At 42.2% G+C, this 16,949-nt stretch overlaps 1 protein-coding gene across 1 annotated transcript in view; it reads left to right on the top strand.

Moving 5' to 3' along the window:
- AGPAT4 (1-acylglycerol-3-phosphate O-acyltransferase 4) overlaps positions 1–16,949 on the top strand; it is a 371,388-nt gene that overhangs the window by 213,959 nt on the left and 140,480 nt on the right. The window contains exon 3 of the mRNA XM_086927247.1: positions 7,087–7,256. Coding sequence (XP_086783373.1) covers positions 7,087–7,256 — 170 coding nt within the window. The remainder of the gene's footprint in view (positions 1–7,086; positions 7,257–16,949) is intronic.

Here is a 16,949-nt window from a genome sequence, read left to right as displayed (position 1 = left end):
GAGACAAACCATGTGCGCACACAGACATCCGATGTGCAAGCGCATGGTGTCTCCTCTGATTCACACGCTCCCACCGGCGCGCCCAGATGGCGTCTCCTCTCTGGCTCCCACTGCGTGCTCACTCGCGTATCGCGTGCTTTCACTTTCCGGCCCCCGTCGGCTCCGCGGAGGCAGCTTCTTCCAGACTCCCACTCATGTCCTACTTCCTCCATCGCTTGTTTAGGCCCCCACACACCTGCCCCTAGTTTTAAAGATAAGTGTTGGCACCAAGCCCCATTATGGATTTGGGAGCTATTCTAGCAACCATGTCTCATTCCTGGACCGCCAGTGTTTGCAACTGCTTTACTGAAATCCACTGGGTCTGTTCGAAGCGCCTCTAATGGAGATGGGCGTTCCCGCAAGATTACTATTCAAGTACAGTTGAGCTGAATAAAAGTTTACTCTCCTTTACGATGCACTGCCTCAATGTTAAGACTCAGATGAACAGCTTTTTTGTGCACTGATAGTCACCAACCAGGCTTGATTTTGCAGGAGAGCAAGAAGCAGGGGGTATTTTAAGACTGATCAGCTTTCTGTAGCTCCGTTTGAATGTCAGTGCCGGAGCTCTCTGTACCTCTTTTTGGGAAAAGTTCAGACCAAAAGAAGGTATATAGGTTTTTAGACTGCAGGGTATTTCCAGCTTCCCAGAGTATGTCTTGAATAGAAACTTGAATATTAAGTAATATTTGGCTTAAACCGAGACGTCTGTTTATGTTTTTTTTTCTAAGACTGCACCCAAAGTTGGTATTGGTGCCCGAAGTGAGACATGGCTGACAGTGAAATTAGCTGAGACAGGCAATGTAAGTAGAAGCAGCTATTTTTCCCCCCTCTACCCCACTTACTTGGGTTGAATTGACCACGGTTCTTTCTGTATGTTTTGGAAAAGAATGCAGTTTGTGCAGCTTCCAAGTCCATAACATAGCATTGTGTGCCCTGAAAGAAATTCACATTTTTTTTCATAGGTTTGTTTATTAAGCACCTGACTTGAATTCTTCCATAACGTTTTAATCGTAGCGCATTCTTAGAGAATGTATGCCTTTTCGGGCAGGTATGGGGTTTATTATTATTTTTTTATACAGAACAGAGTTGAGCCAACAGCTTTATTGTGGTCTGTGCGGAGCGACTCCAAATGTGAGCCTCTGTAACAGGTACCAAGGAATCCAATGTCTTCTATTTTGATTGTGAATTTCTTATGTAGTATTTTTAGAACTTGAGGTTGCAGAAGTAGAATTCTCCCTAAATTAAAAACTGTTTTCTTCTGTTGAAACCTTGCTTAATTTTATTAATGATTTTGCCTCCTTAATACTTGAATAAGCATTATATCTGAGATGCATCGTAGGTGGGTCTTTAGACCTCTGCCTGTAGTACTTTGGAAGGTGTTGGTTATTAAGGTTGGTTGACAAAAGGGGCATTAATGTTTCCCATTGACCAATTGCTTTTCAGGTTAGTGGACATTAGTACTTGCTGAGATAATGAACGTCTGGGTTCATATAAAAATACAAGGTTAAGGTGCGTGTGTGTACAGTATTCATTGGACTGGCGTTCCACGCAGAGGTATATACAATGATTTCATTTTCTATACCAAAAACAACTGGCTTCAATAACATAGCGTGATATCACCTAACCTAACCTGAGGCTATAGCATGAAATAAATAACACAACACCATACCACTACACTCAACTTGATTCAACTCCACAAAATTATTCTCTACTCAATACCACATAAATACACTACACATAAAACCACTGTCGCATAATAATAATCCACACATATACTCCTAACTATGCCACATAATTCCAATCAGCATACTTCCACCCGCCACAGTTTCACACCACACAATTCAACTCCAGACATTTCCATTCCACACCATATAATTCAACATCAAACCACATAATTCAACTCAATAGCACAACTACACAACACACCACATACATCCAATCCATACCACAGAATTCCACATCATGCCACATAATTAAACTCCTCTACATACCACTCCACAACACAAAATGCCATGCCACAAAATTCTACACCATGGCGCACAGTCTTACTCTATATAGTTTTGTTATATTCAATACCACATAATTCTACTACACACCATGTCACATAATTCGACTACAGAAATCCACTCCAAACAATTCCACAACTAACAATACCAATACAACCAACATAATTCCACTCCATACCACATACATCCACTCAACTTCACACGGGAACAAGACATTGTCATTTACAACGCCAATAGCTCTAACTCTCACAAACACGAGACCTATTGCATTGCAAATGCTTTTTAATATATGTAACTCAACCCTACAGAAGGCCTATCTAGTCCTACAGCAGGGTGCTGTATATTAAAAAGTAGGATGTATATCTTTTTATGCCCTAGCAATAAAAACCCCAAATTGTTGTTTTACTGTGGAAAGGCTAGTAGTCCCATTGGTGAGTACAGGGTTGCACTCTATCAACCCAGCTGTGTTAACTTCTGAATGGGGCTACTAAAATTGGTACTTCAAGGCATCAAAATAAGCGTCACATTAAACCTGACTTGATGCCTAAGTCAAATTTAATGTACATTTTAAGTAAAAACATCTTTTAGGAAGTTGCCACTCTGTTGCCCAAGTTTTCCTGTGGCCATTTACAGATGCTGGCCTCAAGACAGCCACCTGCCCTTCTGGGGAGAAGTGTGAACGACTCCCAGGAGAGGAAACAATTGAGGCCTTCTGTTGGAAGAGGTGTCAACCAACTGCAGCTCCTCTGTTAAGGCGGAGGAGTGTCATCACACCTGCTGCATTGCTGCTAAACACAGAAATAAAATGGCCATTCCCATGTTTTTTTTGTGTGCTGCCGGCTGTCCTAGTGCAAGTGTGATGGGGAGGCAGGGCAGATTGCTGGGTATTATCCGCAGTTGCTCAGTGTGAGTTTCAGATTGGCCAGCTGTCTGCATCTGGCTTATCCAACATGCTCCCTTCAAAGCCAGCAATCCCAGCACTGTAAAAGAGCCGGTAGATTACAGGCACAGGCCCCAGCCTTAAAATGAGCACTGGGTTAGCCTGCTCCAACCATTATACTTACTAGCCACCCCTGTTGTCAACTCTCCCTGGCAGCAAGCCACACAGGGTGTGAGCCCAAAAGGTGAGCTTCAAAGGGAAAGTCACCTTTTTAAGGGCTCCTGGTGGACACACAGTACTTCAGGCGGCTCTTTTGTTCAGGTAGACGCATTGGTATCGGGGACAGCGAAAACCGTTGCCACACTGGTTTACCCGTGGGCGTGTAGCCCCCAGGTAATCACACCTCAAGGGTAGGTTACCAAGCTCCCACATTGAGAGTAGAGTTCAGCCATTTTGGGACTGCTCAGAATAGTGCACTCTGGGATAATGGCAGACATTGCTGGATGTCATCATCAGGCCCATTGGTCAGTAACCGCCGCATCCATGAGGGCACTTTCTGGTGCCATCATCCAGACCTCAGATCACATCTGAAGTGAACACAGGGCTGAAGGAGGACTGCCCTGCTGTTCCCTGGACGTGACAAGAGTGGCTGCCCCAACCGCTGGACTGCACCTGCTCATCCTTGGGCTAGCAAAAAGAAGACTGTGCCTGGCTCGTGGAAAAGTCACTCCCGAGCCCCAGGCACAACAGTTGACCTCCAAGAGTCAGTTGACTGACTTCCTGTTACAGTACCAGGGCCACAGAGCTGTAGTAGCCAGTTTTGGCCAGTCAATAGCCAGAATAGGTTGTTCTCCCCTGACTGCTGACGTGCAGCCTGGACGGCCAAGTTCCAACCCTCAAAAGTTGAACCCAAGTCTGCTGGGCCAGGGAGAGTCATCGGAGTGCAGTTTGTTCACCCAAGACATACACTTGGTATCACCAAAAGGAACCGTTGGTTTTGTTGTGACTGCAAACCTGTAATCCAGTGACAATTATACTTTTGCTGGATCCTAGAGGACTTTGAGAGACATTGACACCTGTGGCCAAAGTCGCCTGACCAGGGCAATGGGCCGAGTAGTAGCCACAGGAAGACGCCCTTGACCGCACTGCATCATAGAGCATCCTCCGCAATCTGTGTCCCTTGTGTAAGGACCAATCCATTTATGTCTCTGGCGGTTCACCCATAGACTCTAGAACTGGACCTGAGACTGCTTTGGTGAAAAGATAACTGTCCTGGAAATTCTTACTGGTCCACTTGACCATCCCCCTGTAGAAGTTGGTCGCCCAAAGCGGGCTGAAATGGTCAAACACAACTTCATAAAAGTTTTATGATTTTTTTCTAACTGTGGTAGTTACCAGTGCTTGTTAGATTTCTGAGTGAAAAGCAGTGATTTCCGTTTTGCTTAAAAATCTATATCACTGGAACCTGCTGGTGGATTTTGTTCATTTTGGTGTAAGAAAAATTCATAAACATAAGATCCTTGTTTATAAATCGGTGCTGGATTTATTTTGTGTTGTGTGAATTTCTAATGTTGTTGTATCAACACTTCTAAATGGTTTACACTCGTTCCTTTGTTTAAGTCTTACTGCTCGAAGCCGGTTACCTAGGGTTGAGCTAAAGGTTTTACAAACCAGTCTGACTTGACTCAAGACGTCATTGTGAGCGTATTACACAGTGAGGTCTCACAACCACAACATATAATACACCACTTTCGTTACACATACTGTACCTCGTCTGTAAGAGAAAGGAGGTTGTTTTGTTGCTACCGTGCTTGCTATACCTGTTCTGTAAGGTAAAGGAGGTTGCATTGTGGCTACCTTACTGTACCTGTTCTGTAAAGTAAAAGAGGTTGCATTGTTATTACCTTACTATACCTGTTATTTAAAGGAAAAGGAGGTTGCATTGTTGCTAACTTACTATGCCTGTTCTGTAAGGGAAAAGAGGTTGGATCGTTGCTACCTTATCGTATCTGTTCTGTAAGCGAAATGAGCTTGCATTGTTGCTTCCTTGCTGTAACTATTTTGTAAGGGAAAGGAGGTTGCATTGTTGCTACCTTACTGTACCTGTTCTGTAAGGGAAAGGAGGTTGCATCGTTGCTACCTTATTGTATCTGTTCTGTAAGCGAAAGGAGCTTGCATTGTTGCCTCCTTGCTGTAACTGTTTTATAAGGGAAAGGAGGTTGCATTGTTGCTACCTTACTGTACCTGTTCTGTAAGGGAAAGGAGGTTGCATCGTTGCTACCTTATCGTATCTGTTCTGTAAGCGAAAGGAGCTTGCATTGTTGCCTCCTTGCTGTAACTGTTTTATAAAGGAAAGGAGGTTGCATTGTTGCTACCTTACTGTACCTGTTCTGTAAGGGAAAGGAGGTTGCATCGTTGCTACCTTATCGTATCTGTTCTGTAAGCGAAAGGAGCTTGCATTGTTGCCTCCTTGCTGTAACTGTTTTATAAGGGAAAGGAGGTTGCATTGTTGCTACCTTACTGTACCTGTTCTGTAAGGGAAAGGAGGTTGCATCGTTGCTACCTTATCGTATCTGTTCTGTAAGCGAAAGGAGCTTGCATTGTTGCTTCCTTGCTGTAACTGCTTTGTAAGGGAAAGGAGGTTGCATTGTTGCTACCTTACTGTGCCTGTTCTGTAAGGGAAAAGAGGTTGGATCGTTGCTACCTTATCGTATCTGTTCTGTAAGCGAAAGGAGCTTGCATTGTTGCCTCCTTGCTGTAACTGTTTTATAAGGGAAAGGAGGTTGCATTGTTGCTACCTTACTGTACCTGTTCTGTAAGGGAAAGGAGGTTGCATCGTTGCTACCTTATCGTATCTGTTCTGTAAGCGAAAGGAGCTTGCATTGTTGCTTCCTTGCTGTAACTGCTTTGTAAGGGAAAGGAGGTTGCATTGTTGCTACCTTATCATATCTGTTTTGTAAGGGAATGGAGGTTGCATTGTTGCTACCTTATCATATCTGTTTTGTAAGGGAATGGAGGTTGCTACCATGCTACACCTGTTCCATAAGGTAAAGGAGGTTGCATTGTTACTACCTTACTGTACCTGTTCTGTAAGGGAAATGAGTTTGGACTGTTGCTACCTTGTTGTACCTGTTCTGTTAGGGAAAGGAGGTTCGACTGTTGCTACCTTACTGAACCATTGTTGCTGCTTACATGCTGTATCTGTTTCTTAAGGAAGTGACACTTGAACTGCTACTCTTGTTCTTTACCTCATGGGCGAGGGAGGGGCAGAATTGTTTTTCGTGTTAACAAACCCTTTCACTACCCACTGTGTGAAATCACTAGTTGTCTCCCACCCAATAAACGGTCTCCTGGACATCGTAACATATATAACTCCTAGGGTAGCTGGAAATCAAGATGGAAAATGGATACGTGGTGGCTTAGCTGGAACGTTGGAATTCGCAGGTTTCTTCGGGATTGGACATTGTTTGGGCATCACTTACATTATTACTACAAAATAAGTACTTTTCCTTGTTGGTTGTCTGTTAAGTGAACGTACATTTATTTGATTGATGTGTTTAATTAGTTTTACCAATCGGAATATAACACACAAAGACACGAGTATACGTAATTTACTCCCACACTTGGTTGCAGTTTACAAGCCTGACTGATTCACATATTTTTTCTGACCTGCTTGTGCACAAATTATACGGAATGTTATTGACTACTATATCTGATGTCTGTTTGTTAGAATTTTGCAATATGTGGAATTGCCCTTTTTTCGTTTTATTGATCTCTCATAAAAAATGTTTATTTTACCATCTGCCCCCTATAAAACGAGATACATTGATGCACTTTGCATAACTTCTTGGTGCTCCCGATAGGTGTCTATTTATGTACAGATACATTTAAGAAATACCCTTCGCTTGGAAAATCTTCAGGAATCCGTCTTTGTGTGTGTACTGCGATCAGAAGTATTTTTAAAACCTGACATTGTTTTTTCTCATGATGTCTAAAAGGTCTTCCTTTGCTACTCTTCCTTTCTATGGCCTTTCTTTTTATTTATTGCCTCATATAGTTTTAGTCGTTATTTATGTCATGGGTTTTGGACATATTTTTGTGTTTATTTGTATTCATAAATGTAAAAATTTGACTGAAAAAAAATATCATTTTGCTTTTCAGAATTGGTTATGCTGCTGGAGTGGTGGTCGGGAACGGATTGCACCCTTTACACTGACCTGCAGAGTTTGAATCAATATGGGAAAGAGAGCGCCATTGTCATTCTCAACCACAACTTTGAAATTGACTTCCTCTGCGGGTGGAACTTCTGTGAAAAATTTGGAATGCTAGGGGTGAGTGTCAACCTTCCTGAGGATATGTTTTAGATATCTAAGTACTTGTGAAGAGTCTTTCCACTTGGCTCTTTTTTCTGCATTTGTTATCAAACCCAGTGTTTCACTCAGCACATTCTTAGGAATAATTATGAACCATATTAAGGAATATTTTAAAAATGTTATGTCTTTATGTTTCTTTACTGAAAATATTTAGAATGGTTTTTCTATTAAAGTTTTGTAGTCATGTTGACTCAGAACACTTGTAACTTGCCTCCAGTCAAAGGTGTTATATTGTGTCTTCTGAGCTTTGGTCTGTGTCTGTCTGGACGGGTGAGTGGCTAGTCATTTTGGCCAGTCCTTTATTGCAGCTGAGAATACGGGTATATGGATATTTTCAAGCTTAAAGCATTTAAAAAATATTTTTGTCTTGTTTTGGTATTTTTTTTTTACAAAGTAAATTGGGTTGACTCCTTTCATATATGGTCAAATTCTAGCAACACTTTAATTCCTTCTCCCCTATAGATAAATGTGGATTCAGGAGGCTGACCAGTGAAGTGCATTGCTCCTGGTGGGGGTTGGTATCTTTATGTACATGTTCCTCAAAACAGATGTATCCCCCTGAACAGTGAGAGCCCAACTGGGTTGATGCATTCTGTGGCTTTTCTGTGGATGTTGCTCTACCTTTCTTTTGTATACAGTCCACAAGAATCCTTCCTGGTTCAAGAAGTGCCAAGTACGCCCAGCTTACATGTACACAGCTATGTGTACTTTTAAATATCCAGTATCCAAAGGTGGCTTTTTCATTGCTGCTATCCTTCTACCCACTGCTAGTTTGCGAAATGTGCATTTTTTTTGTAAAAGACAATTCTTCTGGAAATGTGTGTATTTTGCAAAATGCATTTTACTTGTAGCCGAAAGAGTACTGGAGCTGGAAATGCTGCCCAAGGTCTTCTCAGGTCTCTGTACCTCTCCCTGGGCGCAGGTGCATCAATACAAGCTTGTCAGCTCAGTAGCAGCTCAAGTGAGCCTTTTCAAGCAGAAGGCAGGTAGGAACACACTGGCTCACGTCCCAGCACTCAATTTGTTGCATTGCATCATGGTAAATTACTTGCTGCTCTCTACTGATGAAGGATGGAGTCCACAAACATGTGTCAGGAGTGACACAGCACAGGCTGCACCAACAAGGGTGGAAAATGACATCCTACTACTGAAGTAAGTGTTATCATGCACTGCATTTACCATGAGGCATTGGGGAAAATTCAGTGCTGGGATGTGAGGCACTGTGCTCCCTTCCTCCTACATTTTACTTGAATAACTTTTCCCTGCATGGTTATGCCTCGCTTAAAAAAGTCATATGAGTTACTAGGAGTAAACTGATTTTATTAGAAAATATCACTTGGCAAGAGAGTCTCTGTTGGGCAAAATGAAAGTTTTTCAGTATGCGAAGTGCTGAAGATTTAGCACATTTTGCGTATAACAAAATGTAGTATTCTATGAGATTTTGCTGGTGTAATAAATCATTTGTTCAAGACTCGTCTCCACTTGAACATCCCACCTCAAATACTGGAATATTGATACACAACGTTTGGAGTCCTCACTTTCGGGGCCATTTTCAATATTAATTGCGTGAATAATGTTAGATACCCTCATCTTTGGCTCAAAGCAGTTCCAGCAAATTATCAAATTTATATCCCAGATAGACCTCATTCTTTGTTTAATGACATCCCTCTCAGAATGTTTCCGGACATTATAGGTCTGCAGCTTTTGATTTCAGCAAGCATTAATTCCATTATATGGAGTATTCTTTTTCAGCCATATCCTCGTTCTTGTAACATGAATCAGGTTTACTTGCTAACCTCATTAATGGTGCTTCCTAAATAGCCCTTCTAATGGTTGGGTCTAATGATAGCTGGATAATGTACCAAGTGAGCAACACTGGATGAGCGATATTACTCTTTAAAGAGAGAATTGTGGATGTCTTGCATCTGCATCACTCTTTTTATGGCAGAGGTCTCCTAGGTGAAGTTACACAAAGTGGGTACGCTCTACAGTGCGGTGCAAAACTAAACGTTGTTGCTGAAAGATTTTAGTATTGGTTTTTATCGATACCCTTCAACTTCTCACAGTGATTTAGCAGTGATTTATTTTTTGGCCTAATGAATGCCACAAATGGCATGCTTGACAATTACTGATATTAATTGATGTCTGAAAAATAGTCTAATGTACTACGAAGAACCGTAGGCTTTGTGATTTACAAAAACAACAAGATGATGGATGGAATGCTTGAATTAATCTCAACCACTGGCAATTGCTTGGCTGCATCCTAGTGTGTTTGTTTTCACCCACCCTGCCACCTCAGTTTGTATCCAGCCGTATACATGATCAGCCGGAACAGCCCAGCCCTGAAATGCCAGTCCAGGTCCTCTGTGAATCGGAACACAAGCAACCCAGGATCGGGTTTCACCCTAATTAGGGCTCTTCAGCAAGGTATAGCTTGGTTCCAGTGGCACAGTGTGCCCGGGACCCACACCTGGGCATACCCAGTGCACTTAGGGCATCAAATACAAAAACAATAAGGTGAGAGTCAGAATGCTTTAATTAATCAAAGCCACTGACAGTCAATTGGGGCCACATCCCAATCTATTGTTTTTTGCCCAGACTTGAGTCCTGTGCACACTGTGTGACTGGCACCAAGCTATACCTGGCTGATGAATCAATAACAAGGCAAAGCCCGTCCTGGGTTGCTTGTGTTTGGTTTCAGGGAGAACTGGGCTTGACAGTTCGGGCCTGGACCATTGGGGTAGGGTCAAGACTGGCTTTGACTATAGCTGGGTCCAAACTAAGGTGATATGTTGTGCAAAATAGCAATGGATTGGAATGGGGTCCCAAGAAATTACCAGAGGCTGAGATTCATTCAAGTATTCCATCCATCAATTTCTGTATACTTTGGCTTTGTGATTTAAGCAGGACGACAGGTACACAAGTATCCTGCATGTTTTTTTCGTTGTTGTGTCATTCTAATGTGACATTTACTGCATCAATTGGTGGTGGTGTTAAAAACAGATGCCCTGTTCTAACAGAAACCAATCTCGAGCCTGGAATTTGCGGTTATATTCTGGTTGTGTATACTTTGTCTGTCTGAAATGTTTCATCAGTTAAAATGATTGCATGAGGCATATGTATGCAACTACATTCAAATAACCTCAAATGCTTAGCCCGGGGTCCCTGAGTTCCAGTAATGATTTGGTGGTGGGTCATTAAAGTAAAAAATGTAAGAACCACCTATATAGTGTATTTAATATAGTGGCAGTACACCCGTTGGATCTTTTGTGTTTGCAGTAAATTCACATATAGTCTGATACAAAAGACTGTGATCTGAGCAGTAAGATACATTATTACATTTTTCATCAACATTTTAGCAAAACCAACATCAAACATTTTGAATTGCTCTGATAGCATCTTAAAATGGGATGTTATCAACATCATAAACTCCAAATGTATTTTTAATTTAGAAAATAAAGCCTGCTCTTCTCCTTCAAATGAAAACTCTATGCCTCAGTCGAATTGAATACCAGATGCAAGGACAATTAATAAGTTCCGTCATGTATTCGTTAGGCCGAATTACTTCCCTAAAAAGGAATGTATTTTATCCAATTGGTTGTACAAGGTAAATTAAAGAACCAATAACTCTTTAATACATGTTGGAAAGAAACCTTTATCTCACAGTGTAAATAAAATTGATTTTCACGGGATGGTTAGGCTCCTCACGTTGGCAGGTTGTCTGTGAAAAATGTATCCTAAGTGATTGAGGGTTGAGTCCGTAAAAGTCAATGGAAGGCTAGACTCTACAGATATAGAAGAAAGCAGAAATACCTTTTAAATGTCTCTCTTTAATCGTATGTTCCAACTAAAGATCGAATCCTTTGCTTAAAAACAGTTTACTTTAATTAACTATCTACAAAACAATTAGTCATCAGGCAAAACTCACTTTCAAATTGTGTCAGTCTGCAAAGAAAGCAGGACAGCGTGGCTTGAAAGAGGTTTACGGTTACGACATCCACTCTTCGTTGCCTACTCACTTGTATGAAAATTTGTACTTCTTGATTTACAGTGTGGCATTACAGAGTGAAGTAACTTAGAAATTGTACTTCTCCATGGTGTCATGCACAAAACTATGATAAAGGAATCAATCTATCTTTAGGACTCCCAGACAGCATCTGAGGAATTATAGAAGTTACATTGACTCCTAATCTATGAAGGCTATTGAGACTGTGCTCACACTTCAAGCTTCAAGAGCTACCTTTTGGATGAAGGCTTCCGTAACTGATTAGTTCTCGGAATTCAATAAAATGCAAGAGGGCCTCTCCTAAAAAACGTCTATCCGATTATTCCCTGAATCTATATCAGTTCAAGCGGATTCACCAGATCCCCTTCCTGAGGAGATCCCAAAAAGGCAGGTTTGAAACGCATCGACAATCCCAATCAGATTCTTAACGTAACATAAACAAAAACAAGTACGTTTGGTGAATCAGCTCAGTGCCCCTAAGGACTCTGTGATTTGTATTCCCCTGCTACACACTATATTGAATGGGAACCAATTTGCCAACACTACCATTCTCCTTTCATATCTTTGTTTAAATAATGTTGGACTGGTGTTTTGACCAAACGAGTTTTCTGATCATTGCTGAAAAATAATGCTGCCATTTATATTATGTTTCACTTTGAATTCACAATCGTTTCACTGGTGATGGTTTTCCTCTCTCCATAAACTAGCGAAAAGGATTACTGCTTACATATGTTATGACTTTGTATCCCTCCTTGTATCCCTCCTTTGCCCACTGACATTGTTTGAAGATGTTTTGCCTCATGAGTTATTTTGAAGATATTTAATTAAAGTAAAAAGTTTTTGAGGAAGTGATTACATCTCTTGTTCCAATAGGCATTGCATAATGTATCATAGGGATTGTTCTTCTCATAGAGTTTGCACTTCAAAACATCAAATGGTCCTTTTATTTTTTCCTATGTGTCTCTAAGTGGAAATCTGGGTAAAATGAAGCACAATTGCCTTTGTAGATCCTTTTGCTTTGTATCCTGGCATATCCTGCCTTTATCTCTGCACCATTGGAATTTGGTTATTATCATGCATAGTTGGTCATGAGTGCCCTGGCGCCATTTGTGTGTTTGTCTTTATTATTTCTGCATCAGGATCCTGTCAATGTTTTTGAGAAAAGTTTCGATAGGATTCTTTTCTGTCTCTTCCAGAAACCAAAGCAGTGTTCATTATTTCTTCATGATCTGTCTTTCAGATCATTCAGTTTATCATCTTCATGCTTAAACGTAGCAGGCATATAGCCGATGTATTCAGAGTGTTACACTAACCTGTCTTCCAGATATTCGATCCTTCTCCCAGTCTCCATGGTGCTGCCATGCAACTTCTTCAAATATTTTCCTGAGGAGCTTAAGTTGTTATCTCCCTGTTGCAATATGGTGTGAGTTATTTCAGTTCCTTATTGTAGGAGCTTGGGGTTCGTCTCCCTGTGCCTTTTCCCAGCTGGTGATTGTCATTTGATGGGGTGCCATGTAAGTTAAAATGTCTTTGTATGGCTGCGATGTATTTGCCTTGCCTCAGAGCTTCTCCACCTGCTAAGCATCAGACACCAAAGCATGAGCCAAATAAGGTTCCTTCAATGTGTATTATTTATGGCTTAATGCAATGTACCCTTATAGGAGAAAGTCAGTGAGCACTACCATGGGTGTACTTGGCCATACTCTAACCACTGGGGTGTTTCATGAAAGACTGCTGCTATCCTTAAGCCAGTGTCATTTCACATGTGATGGTTTGCTTTTTCTGTAGCAACACACACGGGCGCACAGTCACGCACTCTATCTGATAGAGACATCTAGCCGCAGATTCTTTACATTTGAGGCCTCAGGCTGGATCCGGTAGATTTTTCTGAGCAGTACCCCTGTGTAGGAAGGTGGATACCTGACTATGGGTACCCCAGATTTTTTGCCTAGTGTTTAGCTGGTTTTAGACTTAGTTGGCCTGGGATCCTGCTAATCAGGACCCTGAGCTATCTGCTCTCTCTGTAAAATGGACTCCATGTACCTTAGGTACATCTCCAATTGGATATTGGGTTACCTTATGAGCCCCTGTACAGTGTACTATAGGTACCCAGGGCATAGGTGCATCCAAGGCCTACCAGGGGCTGCAGCATATCTTTTGCCACCCCTGGCTGGTCACCCCAAATTGACACAACTGGCTGATCACTCAGCTGGGGCAAAGTGGTGTAATCACCCCTTGCTTAGATATATTATACCTATATCTAACCTTATATCTAGACACATATACACCTATAAGTCACTCCTATGGCAGGCCTTAACAATCCTGGAGGCAGAGTGCTTGGTTTTATGTGAGATGGTGCTCTAGCATGAGCTGAGCCTATCTGCAGCTTTCGGAACCATGTCCTTTAGCTGTTCTAGGATATTGCCATACCATATACTCTTAAGTGCATTATTATCCTCGCGGTTAGATGCTAACTATGGTTTGGCTTTATCAAAACATGTCGAGTAAGGTGTCATACGAATTTGGATACTACCCCCTCGCCAGTCCTGATGACGGGGGTAGCATTCCACCCTTCTAGAGGGAGAAGACATGTTGTTCCTACTATTCCCGGTTAAAGTTAACCAGAGCCTCAGCATCACAAAATGGATGCTGCTGCCACAGACACAAGTCTGACCTCCTGCTGCTGGGAGTCCTTCCAGCGAGGGAGGCTTGGACAATAGGTTTCCTGCCTTGGGAGGTGCTAGCACCACCCCAGACAGGACTTTGTGTATTGGGACAGGGAGGGCTCAAAGGATTGAGACGCTGCCTGGGGCACATAAGTTGTCCCATGCATAGTCCAGTTCAAACCGGTGCTGGGGCTTCCCTGCCCCAGCTCTGGCGCAAAACTGGACAAAGGGAAAGGGATGTAACCACCCCCTTCCCTGGTCCCACCCATAGGAGGGACCTAGCAGGTAATCCAGCCCCTAAGATTCGTATATAGGTAGGAGCTGAGTCTAGAGACTTTAGATTATCCTGACTGAAACACTGAAACGAAACTCTGGACCTTCATCACTCTACTTTGGAAGAAGACGACTGAAGAATCTCCCTTGTGGTCAAGGAGTGACCACCCTGCACAAGCAGGCACCATCCAGCGATCGACGACTTGCTTTGCCGCCTCCTCCCGCCCGAGCCCAGAGCCTGACAAGAACCGGATTCCCAGGCATCCAACAGCCCGATCCACAGTCCCTGCAAAGCTGAGACCCGTGGAGGCGACGAGAGACGTGGGACCGGCCATCTTGAAAAGTCTGCGAACTGCTAACTGTGCAGCCCCCGAGGCCTCCTCGAAGCTGTGCATTGGGGATTGAGAAGCCCCAGCCCCGAGCAGCATCTGCACCAAAGATCAGCCCTGCACACTCCACGAGTTCTGCGTGGGGCCCTTCTGCATTTTCCTGCTTGACGCGTTTGCCCGGTCACTTGCCCGTTGGCTAGGAGTTCGATTTTTGCATTTGGGATTCATCATCCCAAATGCAAAAATCACTATTTGCGAAATTGCATATTTGCGAGGAATTGGATTTAAGGAATCTCTAATAGAGATTCCTTAAATGCAATTCATCACCCTATTTGAAATTGCGAATTCGCAATATTTGGTCGCAATTTACCACAAAATCTGACTTCGTGGTAAATTGCGAAAAAAGAGTAAAAAGCACTTTAGTGCATTTTTTTCTTTTGCATGTTGAAGAACCAAATATTTACAATACTCCTTCTCAGGGGTCTTACCAATAAGTAGTCCATTCAAGAGTGGCAAAGAAATCAACACAGAATCTGAAATATGAAAAGACATCTTTATTATCATTAATTGTGAGGCTCCGTCGCCCAGCCACGCTTAAAGCAACTGGATGAGAGAGTCTGCCTGCATGGCCTTCGCACAGGCCTTTTATACAGAATATTTCGCTTTAAGCACACATTCCTGCTTTGAAGTGCATTATGTTGGAAATTCCCAGGACGTGCATACAAAGCACCACTTTCAGGATGAGTCCAGGCTAAGAAAAGAATTGCACACATGCTTGGTTTCCTGTTCCATCAGGCCGGACAAACCCACCATAAAACCCTTCAACTAGATCGATGAACATGTCTTTAAAGGAAAGGCAGCAACAGATGGGACGGAGGTAGGAGCCGTGGGAATGGTGCCATAAAAGATCGGACATGTCCTGCTCTTTGAACTTTATTGCGCCAGCTGCTGAACAAGGAACTGGCTTGGGAGGTTAGCCTCAAGCAACAGGGTCAGCTGTCGTCAGGTCATGCAGAAGTCAGCACAAACCCATGCTAAGGTTATGTCCTTTAAATGCTTACTCTGCCATGGGGAGAGCCTACTGTAAGGGCAACGAATAACATGGCTGCTATTTACAAGATGAAACCCAAGTGTTCAATGCAAAACCTTCAAATGCACAGTGAATCCATTGGTGTAACATGACGAAAATACTCATGAATAACGCATTCATTATTTGCGGTTCACTGATACCAAATTCATAACGGAATCATGACATTTAAAACACAGGTTCAGAATGCCAAGAACCACAGAGCATCCTTTTGCCCTTACATAGGCAATAACCTATACATGGCTATATTCATCACTAGCTGGTGTTGATGTAAATACTGTACCAAAGGGAATCATCAGTAAACTCTGACCTAACCAGTTCATGTTCAGGTAAAATATGAAACTCATGTGAAGAAAAAGAAAGAGTATGTTGGGAAGTTGGTGCAGACGTCAATAGTGTAGGGGGAAACATACCAAAATATAGTAGCCAATAAAATACATTAAAGTATTAAAATAGATAGAGCTATACTGCACTTAAAGAACAATATTCTGTAATGTCTGTTTTTCATCTCCTGTTTTTTATCGTCATTCCTCAATACAATCTCCATTTTCTAATGTCGCTCACGCAATCTTGGTAGAGTACATCAGCTGTGATTATTAGCAGGTCATAGGGACACTGCAGGTCCTGCAGGCCTACTGCCACTACTCAGGTCACAAACTGAACCATTTGTACTCCTACGTGACCCTGCAACTGGCAAATGGTAACCAATCAAAAATTTAACAAAAAACCATAATACAATTCAGCAAGGGAAAAAGAACAACAGAAGGTCAAATGCGTAATACTTGCACAGTCCTAAGCAGACAGCAAATCATAGAATTATCTAATAACGTTTTATATAGCTTCCTATGCATTTCAGTAATTCATTATATGTTTAAGTGAAACAATGGTGTTCCTGATCAATGCTCTCAGATGAAAAAGGGATACTCTTCCACAGAGAGTGGACTTTATTCTGCTTTTACTAAACAGAAATACTTTAAAACAATGCCAGCAAAGCTGCAAAAATCATTTTCCAAACTTCAAGTCTATATAAGCTCACAGAAAATACCCAAAGTCCATCAGATCCGCTTCCAATTTTTTCTTCGCGTTGGGCCTCTTCAAGTCAGGCCTTTCATGAGGAGACAATACTGTTTAGTTGGAGTGCCGCTCGGGGAAAACACTCACAGCTCACTCGAAAGTCTCAGTGTTTCAAAACAATGCACCAGTGTCTCTTCTTGTGGCAGACACTACAAATGATGTGCTGTTTATTGATCAAGGGCACAAAGCATCTCGTGCAGATCCAAGCACTATTTA

Source organism: Lissotriton vulgaris, chromosome 6 (assembly GCF_964263255.1).
Source record: "Lissotriton vulgaris chromosome 6, aLisVul1.2, whole genome shotgun sequence".
Classification (NCBI taxonomy): Eukaryota; Metazoa; Chordata; class Amphibia; order Caudata; family Salamandridae; genus Lissotriton; species Lissotriton vulgaris.
The sequence above is the reverse complement of the archived record's forward strand: the minus strand, read 5'-3'. Positions and strand labels throughout refer to the sequence as shown.